Genomic DNA, 20,503 nt, shown 5'->3' with positions numbered 1-20,503 from the left:
GCACCCCTCCTACCATCTTGTTGTGGCTTCTTCTTTGTCTTTGGATGCAGGTTATCTTTTTTTGGTAGGTTCCAGTGTGTGTGTGTGTTTTCTTTTTTTTGTCGATGGCTGTTCAGCAGTTAGTTGTGATTTTGGTGTTTTTGTAAGAATAGGAGCTGACGTCCTTCTACTCCAATATCTTGTCTCTTTCCTGGGGTTCTTACCTTGGGCATCCTTCTCAGTCTCCTTTGCAGACCCAGTATACTCTCCCTACCCCTTAGGCTTTAATGTACCCCAAGTCCTCAGCCCTCACATTTTTCACTTTATACCTTTTTCTTGGATGTCCTTATCCGATTTTGACAATAGTCAATTATTTTCCTATGCTAACTCCCAAGTCTCTGTCTTTAGCCTGGACCTTTCTCTTGTGCTCCAGACTCCTAGATAATAATGCACTTCTTGATCTGGGTGGTGGTAAAGTCAGGTATGTTCTTTGTGTAACTTTCTGTATGTGTGTTCTACTTCAATCAATCAAAAGTTTATTTCAAAAAAAAACAGCAAGAAAGTAAAGTTGTTGGTTATAAAGTGGTTTGGAGATTTTATTCTTACAAAAATGGCCTCAGGGTACATACAGGCAATGTGCGTTTTTCATATTAGTATATTATAGATGTAGCCTATTTTTCACCCTGGTGCATGGGAGTCCATCATATTGGGTCCACCATACTCTACTATTGACATTTAAGGGATTCTCAATGTTTTTGGCTGATAAAATAGTCCAACCAACATTCTTGTATACATACATTTTTGTACACGTGTGAGAACTTCTCCTCGACAGGTATTTAGAATGAGGACTGTTAGTTCAAAGGTACACATTAAAAATTCTGTTAAGTGCGGCCAAACCGCCTCCAGAGAGGCTGAATACGTTTATAATTTCACCGATAACCTTGAAGAATTACCCTTTTTCCATACCTTCACCATCACTAAAAATGGTCAAACTTTAAATATTTGCCAATATGATAGGTGAAAAACAGTATCTCATGATTGTTTTGATTATATTTTTAAACAAAAATGGTATGTATTATTTTTTCATGTATTTATTGGTCATTTCCATTTCCTTCTCAATCAGATGCATATTCCAACCTTTGGCCAATTTTTATAGTAAGCCATTTGTATATTTTTAAATTAAGTAGTAGTAGCTCTTAGGTTAATAAATGACATTGGCAAGTGGGCTATCTAGCTGGAAGAAAATAAAGGTAGACCGCTGCCTCGCACCAAAAATAACTGAAGAATTTAATTTAAAAAATATCAGTCATAAGAAAGGATTATCGGAGAATATTTGTATAGTTTTGGGGTGGGAGAAATTCTGTATGGCTAATGACACCATAAAAAAGTCAACAAACAAAAGACTAGGAAAATGTATTTGGAAATATTTGACCAACCAAGGTGATGTTACTTCTTCTTGAGTCAGTTTTGATCCTTTGTATTTTCTTAGAAAATTAGCCATTCTTCTAAACTTTAAATTTAAACTTAAATTTAATGATGTGAAGTTGGGCATAGTGTTTTATTAATTTTTTAAAAGCTCTGTGTTATCTGCAGTCCTTTTATTATACTTAATATACTTTATTTGTGTTTTCTATTTTTTCATGATCAGACTAGTTTTCCTTTAATTTTTTAGGCAGTGATTTTCTTTTTGTCTAGCTTGTTATCTTTTGTTTTCATTTTATGATTTCCCCTTTTCTTTTTCTATAATACTTTGTTTCTACTTTCTTCAGCAGAATACTTTATTTCATTTATTTGCAATCTTTTATGTTTTCCAAGAAATGCATTTAAAAGTGTAAATTTTCCACAAAGACAACCTGTACATTTTTTTAAACTGTACATTTTTATACACAGTACTCTTATTGCCATTTACTTTTAAATAGGTTCTAATTTCCATTTCAGTTTTCTCTTTGACACAAGAATTATTTTGAAGAGTGTAATGGAAATTTCTAATTGGGGGGAGGATGTATTCTTCAAGTTGCTTTTGTGTTGTATTGTGGGTCATCCTTCCTTCCTTATGAAACTAATACTTTTGGATCCCTACTGTGTGCTAAACATTGTGTCAGGTGCTCAGGTACAAAGGTGAACAAAACTGGCAAGGTTGCTGATCATCTTGGGGTTTAATTCCTAGCATTCAGAAAATGTGGAATTTATTGAGCTTTTCTTTGTTGGCTAGTATGTGAACAAATTTTCTTAAAAAAAGCAAGTGCTTTCTCAGTTTGTTCAAATGAGGTTCCCCAATTTGATCTTCAGATTCTGAGAAAGGAGAGTTCAAGTCTCCTATGAGGTTTGCGTTTTTCTCAAATCCGTATATTCTCCAACAGTTTAGGGTTCATATTATTGTAACACTGTCTTATTCGGCGTGTGAAGACTCATCACTATTATATCTTCTAAGTGATTTCATCCCATATCAATGGATGATAAAATTCTTTATCCTATCTAGTCTTTTTCACCTTGGAGTCTATGTTGATAATTCTATAGATACCTCTATTTTGCTTTGTCAATATCAGTCTGTTACAGCTTTGCTTATTTCTCTGTTATCCACTTTTCCACTATTTTAAGTGTCAAGTTACTGTAGGGGAACAGAATGTAGTTGGGCTGTGCTTTTCTAGATTTGGCTTCTTTTTTTCTTATACTTTCAGTAAGTGTTTTCATGACCTACGTTGTGTAAGTTTGTTTTTCTCTGTTTGTATTGGCTGATGCCAAGCTCAGCATGATCTTGGCACTGCTATCAAAGCTTATGTAGATGGCAAGAGCAGTTTCACAGGCAATTTTTAAAAATTTATTTATTTATTTATTTTTGGCTGAGTTGGGTCTTTGTTGCTGAGCATGGGCTTTCTCTAGTTGCAGCGAGCTGGGGCTACGTCTTCGATGCGCTGCGTGGGCTTCTCTCATTGCGGTGGCTTCTCTTGTTGCAGAGCACGGGCTCTACGCACAGGGGCTTCAGTAGTTGTGGCATGTGGGCTCTAGAGCACTGGCTCAGTGGTTGCGGCGCACGTGCTTAGTTGTTCCGCGGCATGTGGGATCTTCCCGGACCAGGGCTCGAACCCATGTCCCCTGTAGTGGCAGGCAGATTCTTAACCACTGTGCCACCAGGGAAGCCCCAAAGCAGCTTGATTTTTATAAGACTCCATTGCTTTCCCCCCACTAGTCATAATATTATAAATTTTTGGTCTTTTAACATTCACTAAAAAAACCTTGCAGGCTTCCCTGGTGCCACAGTGGTTAAGCATCCACCTGCCAATGCAGGGGACACGGTCCGAGCCCTGGTCTGGGAAGATCGCACATGCCACAGAGCAACTAAGCCCGTGAGTCACAACTACTGAAGCCCATGTGCCTAGAGCCCGAGCTCTGCAACAAAAGAAGCCACCAAATGAGAAGCCCGTGCACCGCAAGAAAGAGTAGCCCCAGGGCTTCCCTGGTGGCGCAGTGGTTGAGAGTCTGCCTGCCGGTGCGGGGGACACGAGTTCGTGCCCCGGTCTGGGAGGATCCCGCGTGCCGCAGAGCGGCTGGGCCCGTGAGCCATGGCCACTGAGCCTGCACGTCCGGAGCCTGTGCTCCGCAACGGGAGAGGCCGCAGCAGTGGGAGGCCCGCGTACCGAAAAAAAAAAAAAAAAAAGAGTAGCCCCAGCTCGCTGCAACTACAGAAAGCCCGTGAGCAGCAACAAAGACCAAACGCAGCCAAAAATAAATAAATTAATTAATTAAATAAATTAAAAAATAAAAACTTGCTTAATTCCTTCCTTTTTCTTTTCAGTTGAGTAATTCCACAACCATTTCCTCCTGGATTTTTTAATCCCACAAAACTAATTTGCCCCTTAAAAATCAGGATCATATTGGGTCATCAGATCTAGTATATGCCTTGAATTACCACATGCAAACTGATGGTCTCATCATTCATCACCATGTCCAGACCCCCAGCTGTTCTGGTTAATTCATTAAATGGAGCAGGTTCATTTTAAAGGTCACTGGAGTCTAAGCCATCAGTGGTTGGCTGTGAATCACAAGCAGTGAGGAAAGCCCAGGTTCCCATCTGAGAGAGGACAGGGCTATGCATTTCTTAGAGGCTCCCAGGGATGGAAATTCCATGGGTCTCTTGTTTGCTGTCAGCTTGGGGTGGTAAAACAAAATACCATAGACTGAGTGGCTTAAACAACATTTATTTCTCATAGTTCTGGAGGCTGGACGACTTGGGTCACAGTGTCAGTGCAGATGGGTTCTGATGAGAGCCCTCTTCCTGCCTTTTTGCTGTGTCCTCACATGGTGGAGAGAAAGAGGACTTTGGGCTCTTCATCTTCTTGTAAGGGCACTAATCCCATCATAGGGGCCCCACCCTCGTGACCTCATCTACACCTAATGACCTCCCAAAGACTCCACCTCCAAATACCAACACCTGGAGGTACTGGAGCTTCAACACATGAAATTTGTTGGTGCAGTGGTGGGGACACAAACATTCAGTCTGTAACATTGCCCAGTCTACGATTTTATCTTCCTTGTAGTCTAGAGATGTCCTGATGTTCAGAGAACACTTCTTTTGCTGTGTAAGTAATTATATTACTGTTTAGTCCTTTTAAAGAATGAACTATTTAGCATTACTCTAAAAATTCTTCTTTATATTTTTTTTAACAGAGGGATTGAGTAACTTTTTTTTTTAATTTAAAAATTTATTTATTTTATTTATTTATTTTTGGCTGCATTGGGTTTTCGTTGCTGCACGCAGGCTTTCTCTAGTTATGGCGAGCAGGGGCTACTCTTCTTTCTGGTGTGCAGGCTTCTCATTGCGGTGGCTTCTCTTGTTGCAGAGCACGGGCTCTAGGCACGCGGGCTTCACTAGTTGTGGCACGTGGGCTCAGTAGTTGTGGCTTGTGGGCTCTAGAGCACAGGCTCAGTAGTTGTGGTGCACAGGCTTAGTTGCTCCATGGCATGTGGGATCTTCCCGGACCAGGGCTGAAACCCGTGTCCCCTGCATTGGCAGGCAGATTCTTAACCACTGCGCCACCAGGGAAGCCCCCATCACTTTCTTTACTCCACTTCCACCTTACAAAATTGTTCTACATTATCCTGTACCAATGAATGGCATTGTTGTTTTCACAGTTACCCAGATCAGGTGGGTAGCCAGCCTCCTCTCTCTCTCTTTTTTAAAAAAAATTTACTTACTTATTTCTTTTAGCTGTGCTGGGTCTTAGTTGCAGCATGCACGTGGGACCTAGTTCCCTGACCAGGGATTGAACCCAGGCCCCCTGCATTGGGAGCTAGCCACTGGACCACCAGGGAAGTCCCAGCCTCCTCTCTCTTTTACTCCAATTTCCGCCCACCTCCAATCTAACTGCTCATCCCCTTCTCTCAGGCTTGATCTTTGCTAACATTCTTTTTCAAATCTGCAGCATTACTCTGTATTCCTTCTAGTTCCTCCCTGAAATGTTTGCATTCGTGTTTTATCTCCATGAGGATGGCCGGTTTCCAGCCTGTGTCTATTAGTTCCACCATCTAGAGGACCTGCGTCTCTGTTATCTGTTCCCCCTTTGTTTTTTTTCCTTTTATGGCCAGTTATCTCTATGTTAGATATTGTATTTGAAAAATTATGGATAGAAATCATTTAAGGCCGAGGATGTTCTCTTTCCTCAGAGATGATTTTAGTCCTATCAGGTGCCTGGATTGCTTTAATCCAATTTACGAGTTTGAAATTTTCAGGACCATCCACTGGATTCAAAGCTGGCCTAAAATCTCTGTGTGAGGGGTTGCTGCGCTTCTAATTCACCTGCACTTGTAGAGTCCTGATACTGAATGAAGTTACCAGAGCTCTCAACCTTCACAGGCCCTGGACTCCAGCTTTTTCTGTTACCGAACCCAGGTCCAGCTGTTTGCCGCTCAAAAGCCAGTTCCCGAGAGAGACAAGTGTTGGTAGGAAAGGAAAGGTTGCTTTATTTCGGAGGCGGGCAACCAGGGGGGAGGGTGGACACCTGTCCAAAGGCCGACTCCCCACCCCCCAACAATCAGGGAGCCAGAGCTTTTTTTTTAGAAGATGTTGGGGGTTGGAGTTGATTAATTAATTAATTTATTTTTGCTGTGTTGGATCTTCGTTTCTGTGCGAGGGCTTTCTCTAGTTGTGGCAAGCGGGGGTCACTCTTCACCGCGGTGTGCAAGCCTCTCATTATCGCGGCCTCTCTTGTTGCGGAGCACAGGCTCCAGACGCGCAGGCTCAGTAGTTGTGGCTCGCGGGCCTAGTTGCTCCGTGGCATGTGGGATCCTCCCAGACCAGGGCTTGAACCCGTGTCCCCTGCATTAGCAGGCAGATTGTCAACCGCTGTGCCACCAGGGAAGCCCAGGGGGCCAGAGCTTTTATAGACAGAGGGAGGGGGCTACATGCAGAAACAGCACAGTCAGCCCTGACAGTCATCATGAAATTGGTCATGTGGTGGCCTGACCAGTGTCATCTCGATTGTTTTAGGTACAGTTAATCTTCAGTTCCAGGGTCGGTTTGTTTCCGTTTCTTTGAGGCCAATTCTTGGAATTGTGGCAGCTTATGTCATGGCTACAGCCTGGTCATCATGGAGTTAACTTCTTCCATCTGGTGGGGGTTTCAGTATGTACAAGACAGCTCACAGGACATGGCTCAGAATATTATCTATAGCCCTTAAGGAGGAACTAAAGATCCTTAACTATGCTTAATGACTAAACTGTTATTATTTGGTCTCCTTTGACTGTTTTCCTCTGTTTCTGCATTTTCTCACTTCTCTGATTAAACTTATTCTTCAGCTAAAGTTTTTCCACAGACAAAAGGTAGGCTGAGGACATGGGGTGGGGGGCAGGGAAGGACCAAACTGTTCCGCTTCAGTTCCACCAGGCCAGGGGTGCTTAGCCTCTTCTGTCCCTTTGGCAATCTGATGAAGCTGTGGACGCCTTCTCAGAACGATGGTTTTAAAAACATAAAATATGTAGAGAACAAAAAATAAAAGAAGAAAATAGAAAAAAATTAAAGGGGAAAAATATACAGAGTTACAGAGGAAGCCCGTTAAATTGAAATACAGTTAACAAAACATTTATAAAAACCTTGTGATAGAGTCATATGTGTGCTTCCTTATTAGAGCATTAAATAGCAAGTTCAAGCAGCAGGTCTAAAAGTGACTGCAATTTAGAAATAGTGATGAATGTAAATGACATTTTTTTTTTGGCCGTGCCATGCGACATGCAGGATCTTAGTTCCCCAAGCAGGGATCAAATCTGTGCCCCCCGCAGTGGAAGCACAGAGTCTTAACCACTGGACTGCCAGGGAAGTCCCTAAACATTTTGAGATACATACAGCTGTAAATGTGGTGTGAAAATAGCTGATTTCTGTTGGTGACAAAGTCACAGGAATGCACACATCACTGAGGCTTGTGGCCTAGACTCATAATAGAAGGAAAATCTAAGCTTCATTTAGAGGTTAGTGAAAAGAAAATGTAATTTTTTTCTTAACCAAGCTCACAGACCCCTGAGTGGGCCTGTCTGTGAACCCCAGATTTAGGGTCACTGCGTTTGCTGTAGGAAGCACTGCTGTTTCACGGCTACCATGTTGCCTTGGCAACGCTAGACTCACTCACCTGTCCTGACTTGTTTTCCTCTAGACCTTGTGCAACAATTTCTCACTAGCTCATTAGCCATCTGACGTTTTTAGAAAAACACTTTTTCTATTTTATCCAGCATGTAAATTGTCGTCAGCGTGAGAGTTGACCACGGAGATGCCGGCCCATTGCCTCGTGTCTCCACCTTTATGTGTTGCCGGGTCCTCATTTCTCCTCGCCTGGATTGCCAGCGCGGCCACCTGTTTCTAACTCTGTAGTCTGGCCTCCATTCTCCACAGTCAGCAGAGGGATTTTTCTAAATGCAAATCACATTTCTACAATGCAAACCTGATCAAATCAAAGTCCTTCAGAGGCTTCCAAATGTTTTAGTGCAAAAATCCAAATTTTTTAGCATGGAAAATCAGACTCCTGTAAAACTTACACATCATGTATGTCTTATAAGCCTCCTATGAGACCCTATGAAATGGGAAGCTGCTCTCTGGCTACACCCCCCCTCTCATCCTATGCTCTTGCCAAGCCAGCCCCTCGGAGGGCCCAGAATGCTCTATGTGCCCATGGCTTCTGTGCCTTTAAACATGGCATTTCCACCCAAAACAGCCATCGCCTCTTCCCTCCTTGGCCTGGCTAACTCCTTGAGTGTTCAAGTCCTGGCTCAGGCATCACCCCTTCTGGGAAGCTTTGGCGATTTCTTCGTCTTTGGAGGCCTTCCTATGCTCTCTCTTAATGCTACATGCCCATTCCTACTTTTTTTTTTTTTTTTTCCATTCCTACTTTTGTAAAAGAATGTTCTTCTGGGATTTGTGCTCTGGTTGGTCTCTCTCACTAGACCACATGCTGTTTCAGGTCAGGAGCCTTCTTCCTCTGAATGCACAGGGTACAAGCAGGTTACACACACAGTGTCTGACCCTATGTGTTCAGGTACCAATTGAATGGAGTTACAGTTAGCAACTACTATTTTTTTTTTTTTTTTTTTTGGTACACGGGCCTCTCACTGCTGTGGCCCCTCCCGTTGTGGAGCACAGGCTCTGGACGCGCAGGCCCAGCAACCATGGCTCACGGGTCCAGCCGCTCCACGGCATGTGGGATCCTCCCGGACTGGGGCACGAACCTGCGTCCCCTGCACCGGCAGGCGGACTCCCAACCACTGCGCCACCAGGGAAGCCCGGCAACTACTATTTTTATTGCATCATTGACGTGACCTATTCCCTCTTTTTAGAGTTCTAGAGTGACAGGACTCTACGACTCTTGCCTTTATCACCACTTTTGCTGATGTGCCTCACTTAGGAATTTGTGTTTTGTGAAATGGCTCATTCTCATATATATTTTATTTTATTTTAAAAATGTATTTATTTATTTATTTGGCTGCACTGGGTCTTAGTTGCGGCGTTCGGGATCTTTAGTTGCAGCATGTGGGATCTTTACTTGTGGCACGTGGGATCTAGTTCCCTGAGCAGGAATCAAACCTGGGCCCCCTGCACTGGGAGCATGGAGTCAACCACTGGACCACCAGGGAAGTCCCCTCATACATATTTTTAAAAATTGGGGACACAAAGTTACTCATATATGCCCAAGTGACTACTCCACATTTATCTTTTACTTGATTCTTCCCCAAATTGGGCTCTCTTTTTAAATTAAGACAAAATAAAATAGAAAAATTGGAGGCATGCAAAGGAGATCAGAGAGTGTTTAAGGAAAGATCCAGGGCAATATTACAGGAAGCTGCAGTGAGACAGTGAAACAGGAATTGCCTCTGTGCCCCTTGCTAGGAAGGCTAACAAGGGGAAGTGATAGGACTCATCTATCTGATAAAAATAAATCATAGGGCTTCCCTGGTGGTGCAGTGGTTGAGAGTCCGCCTGCCGATGCAGGGGACACGGGTTCGTGCCCCGGTCCGGGAAGATCCCACATGCCGCGGAGCGGCTGGGCCCGTGAGCCATGGCCGCTGAGCCTGCGCGTCCAGAGCCTGTGCTCCGCAACGGGAGAGGCCACAGCAGTGAGAGGCCCGCGTACCGCAAAAATAAATAAATAAATAAATAAATAAATAAAAAATAAATAAATCATAGACATTTGAAGAGGCAAACTTTTACTTGCACTAAATTCTAAGAAAAATCTATTACACGGATCCTTATAAAGAAAAGAATAGGTCATGTAATTGACCATGTCTTCAATTATAATTTTTGGAAGACAGAAGATGTTGCTCACAGGGCTATTTCTTTGCTAAAAGCAAGGAACTTATACCTTAGCCCAGGGGTATTGCTTTCCGGCATCAAGTTTGATATGGAAATAAAACTTGGGGGAACCAAGAGAAACAGACAGATGATACTGTCCTTCGTATCTCTCTTGTTTCCCTTATTAAACTGTGGCCATGCCTTGATTAGAAGCCTGCTCATCACTGAGCCCACAGACTGCAGACATGCGATGCTGTTGATTGGAGATCAGGAAGCTTTAGGTACCAGAAGATGGCAAAGTTGATGATCTTTCATAAAAATGAAGGAGGCGGGCTACAGTCTCATTCAGACTGAAGAGCAACCGACTTGCCCAGAGGTTGAGGGCAGCCATGCCTGCGAACAGAGCTAAGCTGTTGCCGTTTGTTAACGATGAAGTCAGATGAAGCATATGCCATTTTTCATTTAGGTTATTTTCATGACCTGTTCTGGAAATTAGATTGCAGCCATGCCCAAATCATCTTGTTGGCACCAGTGTTACTAATGTGAAATTATTTATACCTTACTTAATTCCCCAAAGAATCTTGGTGGGATTTTAAGAAAGATAAAATAGTAAAAATGTAAGTATGAAAAGGAGATTAGAAACAATTTAGGGGAAGAGAAAATACAATTTAACCAGGAAGCTGGGATACTATGGTGAGACTAGTGCTTACCTTACAGGGTTGTTATGAGGATTAAACAAGGTAATTTGTGGAGGGCAATCAGTCCACTGTCCAGGACACGGATGCTCAAAAAATATTAATCTCCTTCCCCCCCTTCCTTTCCTGTAGGCAATAAGTAACCACGGAAGCTTTTTAAGAGAAGCAATGACATGGTTAGAATTATACTTGAGGAAAATTGCAGGTTCAGAGATGACAGAAGCAGTTAGTAGAAGTTTTAAAAAATTTACATTTGAGCTGGGAACAACTTTGGGTCCCAAGCAGTACCCCCACTTAAACATTCACTGAAAACATTCTGTCATATACAAAGCTCTGAACCCAAGAAAATCATTTCCTTTCAAACTTTTTAGTCCCGGCTGTTAGGACAATTTTTCTTCTGAGTCAAACAATCTCATATTTTCAGATTTACTTAGGAAGTCTTCTTAGGATTCCTTGTAAATTCCTTGGGGCAGAAATAGTCATTTACTTTTGTCCTCATTCTCATAGAACCTAACAGAATTGGACAAGAAGCCAGGCTTAGGTAACTGTGCACTGAATTGATATTGTTTTTCCTTGTCTTAGCCAGGAGAATTTGTGAGCATCTTGGTATATAGAACATGACCTACTTAAAGCAGAAAATACTCCCATGTTAAGAAAAATGCCATCTCCTCTAAAGTCATGTGAATGGTAGTGGTTATTCCCCCAAGGAGTCTTTATGGAAGACTTGAATTTACTCCAGTGAAGCTCTCATAGCTCAAAATACTTTTGGATCTTCTTTCCTTTTGTGGAGAGTATTACAAGGTAATGAAGAGGATGGAACCTGGAGCTCTGAGCTCACCGGGGTCTGAACCCACCTTCTCTACCTAGTAGCTGGGTGTGGCCTTCAGTGGATCTGTCTGTTTTTTCCATCTATAAAATGGGGATATCAGTATTACCTACCTTACAAATATATGAAACATTTAAAAAATGTATTTAACAGTAGGAACTGTTGACTCTCGGACAGATGTAAAATGAACATGTGCCAATGATTTTATTTAATTTATTTAAATTTTTTTTTATTGGGGTATAGTTGTTTTACAATGTCTTGTTAGTTTCTACTGTATGGTGAAGTGAATTAACTTATTTTTTTTAATGACAGAATCAGGAAAATGTTAAAACCAGTTCAAATGAGGATTTAGCTTTATTCTCTACAGCACAAAATTCATTTGCATTGCCATGGATGGGAATCACTTGCATAGCAACAGTTAGGGAATATTCACATTACTATCAGTTTTCTATGAATTAACTTCTACCTCTAGAGAGTTGTAAAATAGCCTATTCAAAGACGTGGTCACACACCCTACAAGGATCAAGCATCCCATTGAAAGGATATCTGGTAATCTCTTTTGTTCATTCCCCAAATCTTAAGTTTTTCCTTGCGTAGTGTGGTTGTAAAGATTTACAGTTTATCTACTTAAAGCATATGAGCGTCTGATTCACAGTAAATAAATCATAAACATTAGATATTACTATTGCCTTCAGAATCTACAGTGCCTTTGATATTCTATATTGATAATCTGTATTGCCTTTGAATACCCCCAGTAGTTGTTTTTCTGTTGTGGAAAGGATATTCAATTTTTTTGAAACGACTAAGTTATTTGAAATCAAGTCTGTTAAATATTAAGAATACTGATTTTGCTTTTTAAAAAAATGAAGGTTTTTTTTGGACAAGGTGAGAGTACTTTCAGAGCTAGTTGATTAGATACATTTAAAAAAAATCAGTTCTCAGAGGATTCTGGGAGGTGGCAGAGCAGGAAGTGCCAGGAAGCTGTCTCTCCACCCAGACAACAACTGCAATGGCTCAAGGGAGTCCGGTGGGGTAAAATGAAAGGACACTAGACACTAGACAGTGACTTGAAGCTATATGGAGAAATAAAGATCTCAAAAAAGGCAAACACGTGGGCAATTATGTAAGCTACCATCATTGTAACAATGGTTTGTAACTGTACTTTTTGTTTTCTACATGAAGTAAGAGACTAACACATTTTAAGAAAAAAACTCCCAACAATTACTAGTGTAAAAGCTAGTATTACTGTAACTTTGGTGTGTAACTCTAAATCTAGACTAATGCATTTAAATGAATTTTTAATTTATGTTTTTGGGCATACAATGGATAAAGACGCAGTTCTGTGACATCAGCAAATGAAAGGGGTGGGGACAGAGCTGTAAAGGAGCAGTTTTATAAAAACTTATTGAAGTTAAGCTGATATAAATTCAAATTAGTGTGTTAGCTTTACCATGTTATCCCCATGATAACCACAAAGAAAAGGGCTATAGAGTATAGAAAATGAGAAAGGAATTTAAATATTTCACTACAAAAAAATCAGCAAAACACAAAAGAAGACAGGAATGCAGGAAATGAGGGACAAAATGGCTACAGGGCATATAGAAAGCAAACAGCACAATGACTGAAATATGTCCCTTCTTATCTGTAATTACCTTAAACATAAATGAATTAAACTCTCCGATCAAAAGACAGAGATTGGCAGAATGAATAAAAACACATGACCCAACTATATGCCATCTACGAGAGACTCCCTTGAGATCCAAAGACACAAAGAAGATGAAAGGGAAAGGATGGAAAAAGACATTCCATGTAAATAGTAACCAAAAGAGAGCAGGGGTGACTATACTAATATCTGACAAAATAGACTTTAAATCAGAAAAGGTTACAAGAGACAAAGTACATTATATATTAATAAAAGGTTCAATACAGCAAGATGATATAACAACTATAAACATTTACACACCTAGTGACAGACCATCAAAATACATGAAGCAAAAACTGACAGAGTTGAAGAGAGAAACAGACAGCTCCACAAAGATAAAGACACCAATACCCACTCACAATAATGGACAGAACAAACAGAAAAAAAAATGGAGGACTTAAAATAAGCTAGATCTAACAGACATATATGATACAGAGACCCCACCCAACAGCAACAGTATACACATTCTTCTTAGGTGCGTATGGGGCATTTTCTAGAACAGACCATATATTAGGCCACAGATTAAGTGTCAATAGATTTGAAAAGATAAATATCATACAAAGTATTCTCTCTGGCCACAAGAGGATAAACCTGGAAATCAATAACAAAAGTAAAACTGAAAAGTTCACAAAATTATGGAAGTTAAATAATACACTTTTAAACAACCAATAGCTCAAAGAAGAAATCACAAGGAAAGTTAGAAAATACCTAGATACAAATGAAAAGAAAAACACAGCACACCAAATCTTATGTGACATAGAGAAAGCAGTGCTAAGGGGGCAATTTATAGCTATAAATGCTTACACTAAAAAACAAGGAAGAGAGAATCAACAAACTAACTTTATAACTTAAGGAACTAGAAAAAAGAAGAACAAAATAAACCCAAAGCTAGCAGAAAGAAGGAAATGATTAGGACTAGAGCAGAGAAAAATGAAATAAAGAATAGAAAAACAACAGAGAAAATCAATGAAACCAAAAGTTGTTTCTTCAAAAAGATCAATGAAATCGACAAACCTTTACCTTGATGGATTAAGAAAAAAAGAGAGAAGACTCAAATTACTAAAATCAGAAATGAAAGTGGGGACATTATTACAGATTCCACAAAAATAAAAAGGATTATAAAAGAGTTCTATGAACAATTGTATGCTAAAAATTGGATAACCTAGATGAAATGGACACACTCCTAGAAACACAAAACCCACCAAGACTAAATCACAAAGAAACAGAAAATATGAATAGATTTTATACCTAGTAAGCAGACTGAATCAGCAATCAAGAATCTCCAAACCGGGGGAAAAAAAAAAAGCCCTGGACTTGATGGCTTCACTGTGAATTCTACCAAACAGTTAAAGAACTAATACCAATCATTCTCAAACTTTTCCAAAAAACCGAAGAGGAGAGAATACTTCTTAACTCATTCTATGAGGCCAGCATAACCTTATGCTAAAGCCAGACAAAGACACTACAAGAAAAGAAAACTACAGCACAGGGGACTATATTCAATACACTGGGATAAGCCATAATGGAAAAATATATTAAAAAGAATGTTTATATGTGTATAACTGAGTCACTTTGCTGTACAGCAGAAATTAACACAACATTGTAAATCAACTCTACTTCAATTAAAAAAATAACTACAGACCAATATCCCTTATGAACAGTGATGCAAAAATCCTCAAAAAAATACTAGCAAATAGAATTCAGCACCATATTAAAAGGATTATACACATGACTGAGATTTATTCTTAGAATGCAAGGATGGCTCAACATATGACAATTATCAATGTAATAGGTCATATCATCAAATGAAGGAAAAAACACAAAATCTTTTCAACTGATGCAGAAAAAGCATTTGTCAAAATTCAACACTTTCACGATAAAACCACTCAACACAATGGGAAGAGAAGGAAACTACCTCTACATGATAAAAGCCATATTTAAAAACCCACAGCAAACACCACATTTGATGGTGAAAGACTGAAAGCTCTTCCTCTAAGATCAGAATGCCCGGCTTTACCACTTCTATTCAACATAGTACTGGAAGTTCTAGCCAGAGCACTTAGGCAAGAAAAATAAATAAAAAGTATCCAAATTGGAAAGGACCAAGTAAAATTATCTGTTTGCAGATGATGTTTATCTTGTATGTAGAAAACCCTAAAGGCTCCACGAAAAAGCTGTTAGAATAAACGAATTCAGCAAAGTAGCAGGATAGAAAGTCAACACACAAAATCCAATTGCATTTCTATATATGAGCAATCTGAAAAGGAAACTACAAAAACAGTTCCATTTAAAATAGCATCAGAAAGGACAAAATACTTAGGAAGTAACTTAACCGAGGAGGTAAAACACTTATACAATGAAAACTGAAAGACACTGCTGAAAGAAATTAAATAAAACATAAATCAACGAAAACACATTGCATGTTCATGGGCCAGAAGACTTAATATTGCTAAAATGTCAATACTACCCAAAGAGACCTACAGATTCAATGCAATCTCTATAAAAATCCCAGTGACTTTTTTTTTGCAAAAACAGAAAAAACCCATCCTAAAATTCATATGGAATCTCAAAAGACCCCCAATAACCAAAACAATCTTGAAAAAAGAGGAACGAAACTGGAGCAAGCACACTTCCTGATTTCAAAACTTACTACAAAGCTACAGTAATCAAAAGTGTGGTATTGGCATAAAAACAGACATACAGACCAATGGAACAGAATAGAAAGCCCAGAAATAAACCCTCACATATATGGTAACATTATTTTTGACAAGGGTACCAAGACCATTCAATGGGGGAAGGACAGTCTTTTGAACAAATGGTGCTGGGAAAACTGGATATCCACATGCAAAAAAATGAAGTTGAACCCTTACTTAACACTACATACAAAAATTAACTCAAAATGAATCAAGGACCTTTAGGTCTTTAAATTTATTTAAGACCTAAGCAAATAAAACTCTTGGAAGAAAGCATACGATAAAAACTTCATGACATTGGATTTCATAATGATTTCCTGGATTTGACACCAAAGGCGCAGGTGACAAAAGAAAACATCAACAAATTGGACTTATGAAAAAATTTTTTAAATTTATGCATAAAAGATACTATCCACAGAGTAAAAAGGCAACCCACAGAATGAGAGAAAGCACTGGCAAATCATATATCTGATAAGGAATTAATATCCAGAATGTACAGAGAACTCCTAAAACTCATCAACAATAAAAACAACTGGATTAGAAAAGCACAAAGCACTTGAATATACATTTCTCCAAAGAAGACGTAGGAATAACCAATAAGCACAGGAAAAGATGCTGAATCATCAGGGAAATGCAAATCAAAACTATGAGATATAACCTCACACTCATTAGTACGGTTACTACAAAAAACTAGCAAACAGGTATAGGCAAGGATGTAGAGAAATTGAAGCCCTTGTAAAATGGTACAGCTGCTGTGGAAGAGTGTGGTGTTTCCTCAAAAAATTAAAAACAGAATTACATTATGATCCAGGAATTCCACTTGTGGGTGTATAGCCAAAAAATTTAAAAGCAGGATTTCGAAGATATCTGCAACCCATGTTCAAAGCAGCATTATTCACAACAGCTGAAATGTGGAAGCAACCCAAGTGTCCACTGACAGATGTATGGATAAGCAAAAGGTGGTCTATACGTACAAGGGAATATTATTTAGCCTTAAAAAGAATTTCCGACACATGCTACAACATGAATAAACCTTGGGGTTTCCCAAGGTTTCCCTTATGCTAAGGGAAATAAGCCAGCCACAAAAAGGCAAACTGTGATTCCACGTAATGAGGTACTTAGAGTTGCCAAAACCGTAAAGACAAAGTAGAATGGTGGTTTTCAGGGACGGTGGGAGGGAGTTGTTTAACGGGTATAGAGTTTCAGTTTCACAAGATGAAGAGTCGTGGGGACGGATGGTGGTGATGGATGCACAAGGTGAATATATTTAATACCACTGAATGTGAACTTACAAATGGTTAAGATGGCAATTACGTTATGTGTATTTTACTATGATACAAAAAAGAAAAAAATCAATTTTGAACAATTCCAAATATTTGGAATGTTTAGCCTCCCATGATAAATTACTTAACATTATATGAAGGTTTTTTTTTTTTTTTTTTGCGGTACGTGGGCCTCTCACCGTTGTGGCCTCTCCCGTTGCAGAGCACAGGCTCTGGACGCGCAGGCTCAGCGGCCATGGCTCACAGGCCCAGCCGCTCCGCGGCATGTGGGATCTTCCCGGACCGGGGCATGAACCCGTGTCCCCTGCATCGGCAGGCGGACTCTCAACCACTGCGCCACCAGGGAAGACCTGTATGAAGTATTTTCTAAACTGAAGTATACAGTCGTTGATTTACAATATCGTGTTAGCTCCAGGTATACAGCACAGCGATTCAGTTATATATACGTATATGTACACTCTCTTCAGATTCTCTTCCCTTACAAGTCATTTCAAAATATCGAGTAGAGCTCCCTGTGCTACACAGGTCCTTGTTGATTATCTATTTAATATATAGTATAGTAATAAATAATCCCAAACTCCTAACTTATCCCTCTCTCCCCCTTTCCCCCTGGTAACCATGTTTGTTTTCTATGTCTGTGGATTGATTTGTTTTGGAAATAAGTTCATTTGTATTTTTTTTTGTTCCACATAGAAGCGATATCACATAACATTTATCTGAAGTACTGGCGTATGATGTGCTCACTTCACAATCCCTCTGAGAGTTTCATGGTTAGCTCAAGTCCATCACAGAAGGAAGGTGGATGTGCACGGGGTTGGGGGCACTGAGGCCTCAACGTTTGGGCACAGAGTAAACACAGCGGGTCTTGCTCCAAGGTCACAGCTGGTACATGTTTTTGCTGCACGTGCAGATATGGACCTGCAAGCATTTCTCAGGAATCTCGCTGGCAACAAGCTTATGATAAGGTATGATGCCACTGTTTGAAGTAAATGTCCCATCCTGCTTCCAGTGATGAGTTTTTAACCATAAAGCAAAATACTCCCCACAAATTGAAAATGTTGAAGACGTCACACTAAACCACATCATTTCCCTTCACTTGGTTTTGAAATTCAACTTCCTCTTTATTTCGAAATGGCTTATCTAAACCAGTCTTCCTTTGCAGAGGTGACCTAGGAAATGGAGCAATGAGCTCTGTGGCTTCAGTGACGACCTTACTCCTCCGTGCTGCCCGGCATGAACAGGGCGGGAGCAGGTGACATGATGCAGCCCGGTCCTCTCCTTTCCACAGCAGAGGCAACGGTGACATGGGACCACAAGGTGGCCCCGAGGACGGAGACTTGGGTTCAGACTTATTGCTAAACGCCCACCTTGTTTCCCACCTATTTACCTACTACCAGCCCTGCCTGCTTCTCAGGATGCTGTGAGGACCCATGGGGTCCTTGCTAACAAAGCCGTTAAGTGATCTGGGGCCAGCCTGCCTCTCAGACCTTAATCCTGCACCCTTCTGCATTGTGCCCACTGCCTTCTAGCCACACCGACTGCAGGTAGAATTCGTTTCTGCCTCAGGGCCTTTGCACAAGCTGCCTTTTCTGCCTGGAAAGCCTTTCGAGTTCTGTGTCTGGCCCCTTCTTGTTATTCAGACCTCAGCCTAATTCAGTGAGATTCACTGAAATCAGTGAGTGCCTCTCAGAGCACCCAGTCATGCTGGTGAGCCCCCGTGAGCCCCCCGTTCTAAGTCTCTTCAAGGCACTTCTCCCACCTGAGCAGGGTCAGTGACCATCTCATTCTGGCTTGGAGTCCCAGTGTGGCGGACCGTGCCCGGCATACTGTATGCTCACTGCACATTTATTTAATGAATGGCTGAAGAGGGTGAAAACGCTCTGGAGAAAACAAAGCACTGCGTGAGATATAAAACGTTTTTCTTAACGAATAAAACCTTCCTTGCTTTCACTTAGTGATTTCTCTTGGAAATGACAGCAATATCACACTGATTACTCCAAGAGCCAACATCATGTAGATGAAAACCTGCCTTTGCATCAAGCAAGAAAGACTGGAAGGCAGTTGCTCTGTATCACGTTCCAAGGGAAGACGATTCACGTGTGTACCTCCCTCCTCGGGTGTCACCGAGACACTGTCCACTCACCGAGGTTAATTTCATCTATTCCCCTTGAGAAAGTGAAGAGCCTAAAAAGGAACAGCTGCCGCTGAGGTGGCGGCGTAGGAGAGCTGCTGCTGCTCTGCCCCCGGGGCCCCGGTCAAAGCCAGCACATGGCCTGCAGGCTGGCCCGGGAGACTGCCCGACGCTGCAGTTCGCCGCGGGGAGGATGCACCTCACTAGACTACACGCTGGGAACTGCCCACGGGCTCCTTCTGCCACGAAACCGAGACCTAGTTACTAGCTTATTGGTTGTGATGCTCAGTTAGGCACGACAGAAGTTGGCTTTAAGTGCGAGAGCAGAGGCTCCAGAAGCTGAGTTTACACGAGTCAGTGACATACTATACAGGGCGGCCACACGGTTTAATCTATTTACACTCTTCCTGCCAGGAGGGTTGAGGGAGTGCTCCTGCCGCTGTCAGGTCGGGGCCCACCAGTCCCCTCATCACAGGCAGCGAGGCCTTTCTATGCACCCCCTCGGCCTCACTTTCCTCAGTTCAAACACCATCACGAAGGGCGCTTCCGTGTCCCTGCCCAGCCGCGGGGTCGGCAGAGCGATGACCCCACCTGCTGATCCTGGCTGGAGCAGCCAGGGAGGGATCTGCCCCGAGCGGATCTCAATGCCCCAGTGACCCATGGCACTGCCGGGAAAAGTTCCCATCCTCGGGCACCAGCTGACACGTGGGGTTTCCAAATACGCTCTCCAACGTTCCATGTCCTCACTCTTGGTTAGTTGCTTCTGGTTTTAAATCAGCTGTACGGCTCCAGAAGCGACCAGGGGTGCGATGGTTTTGTATCGGATCAAGTGCTGTGAGCCCTCCTCCAGGTCGATCACATAGTCCCTGGAAGAGAGAACAATGTACCCGCGGAGCTCAGCTGCAGCCCCATGGGGAGGAGTGCTTCCCACCATCCACAACGCAAACGCCACTCACCTCTGCTCATCTGTTTCCGGTTCTACCAGTATGTTTTCCTGTCGCTCTTTCACCCTCAGAAACACATATGAATCCAGATCTGGTTTGGGAACTGCCAGGAGGACGATAGTGTGATCAGAAAATGCTCAGCTAACAAGATCGGGATGGAGAAGCTGCTAGGATTAACTGCCTCAGGCACAAAGGGACCCCTGATGTAAAAGCATCTTGGGGGCAGGGATGAGAGGAGAGATCTGGCTCCTTCTAGAAACAGCATACTTCCCTCAAGGTTTCACACGGCACGCGCTCATTTGACAAGTGATGAGGACGTAAGATCTGCAGGGCACCTGGGAGGAAGAGCGAGGGCCATGGGAGAAACATGCGTGACGTCTTAGGAGGACAGAGTGTGTGAATCGGGCCAGAAAGTATGTCTGTATAAAGGGTGGGAGGATTGGATGTTAGGGAGACTGGGTCACACGGTGATGGCCTTGAGTGT

At 41.7% G+C, this 20,503-nt stretch overlaps 1 protein-coding gene across 1 annotated transcript in view; it reads right to left on the bottom strand.

The window, feature by feature from the left end:
* Nucleotides 1-1,289: 1,289 nt before the first annotated feature.
* The window catches only part of GINS4 (GINS complex subunit 4), a 31,389-nt gene continuing 12,175 nt past the window's right edge, over nt 1,290-20,503 (bottom strand). Inside the window, exons 7-8 of the mRNA XM_022571287.3 lie at nt 20,032-20,122; nt 1,290-19,941 (exon numbers count right to left, since the gene is read on the bottom strand). Of these exons, the coding sequence (XP_022426995.1) occupies nt 19,845-19,941; nt 20,032-20,122 (188 nt within the window). The 3' untranslated portion in view covers nt 1,290-19,844. The remainder of the gene's footprint in view (nt 19,942-20,031; nt 20,123-20,503) is intronic.

Source organism: Delphinapterus leucas, chromosome 21, assembly GCF_059928025.1.
Source record: "Delphinapterus leucas isolate spDelLeu-1000000601 "Yukka" chromosome 21, BTC_Dleu_Yukka2, whole genome shotgun sequence".
NCBI classification, from domain to species: Eukaryota; Metazoa; Chordata; class Mammalia; order Artiodactyla; family Monodontidae; genus Delphinapterus; species Delphinapterus leucas.
The sequence above is the reverse complement of the archived record's forward strand: the minus strand, read 5'-3'. Positions and strand labels throughout refer to the sequence as shown.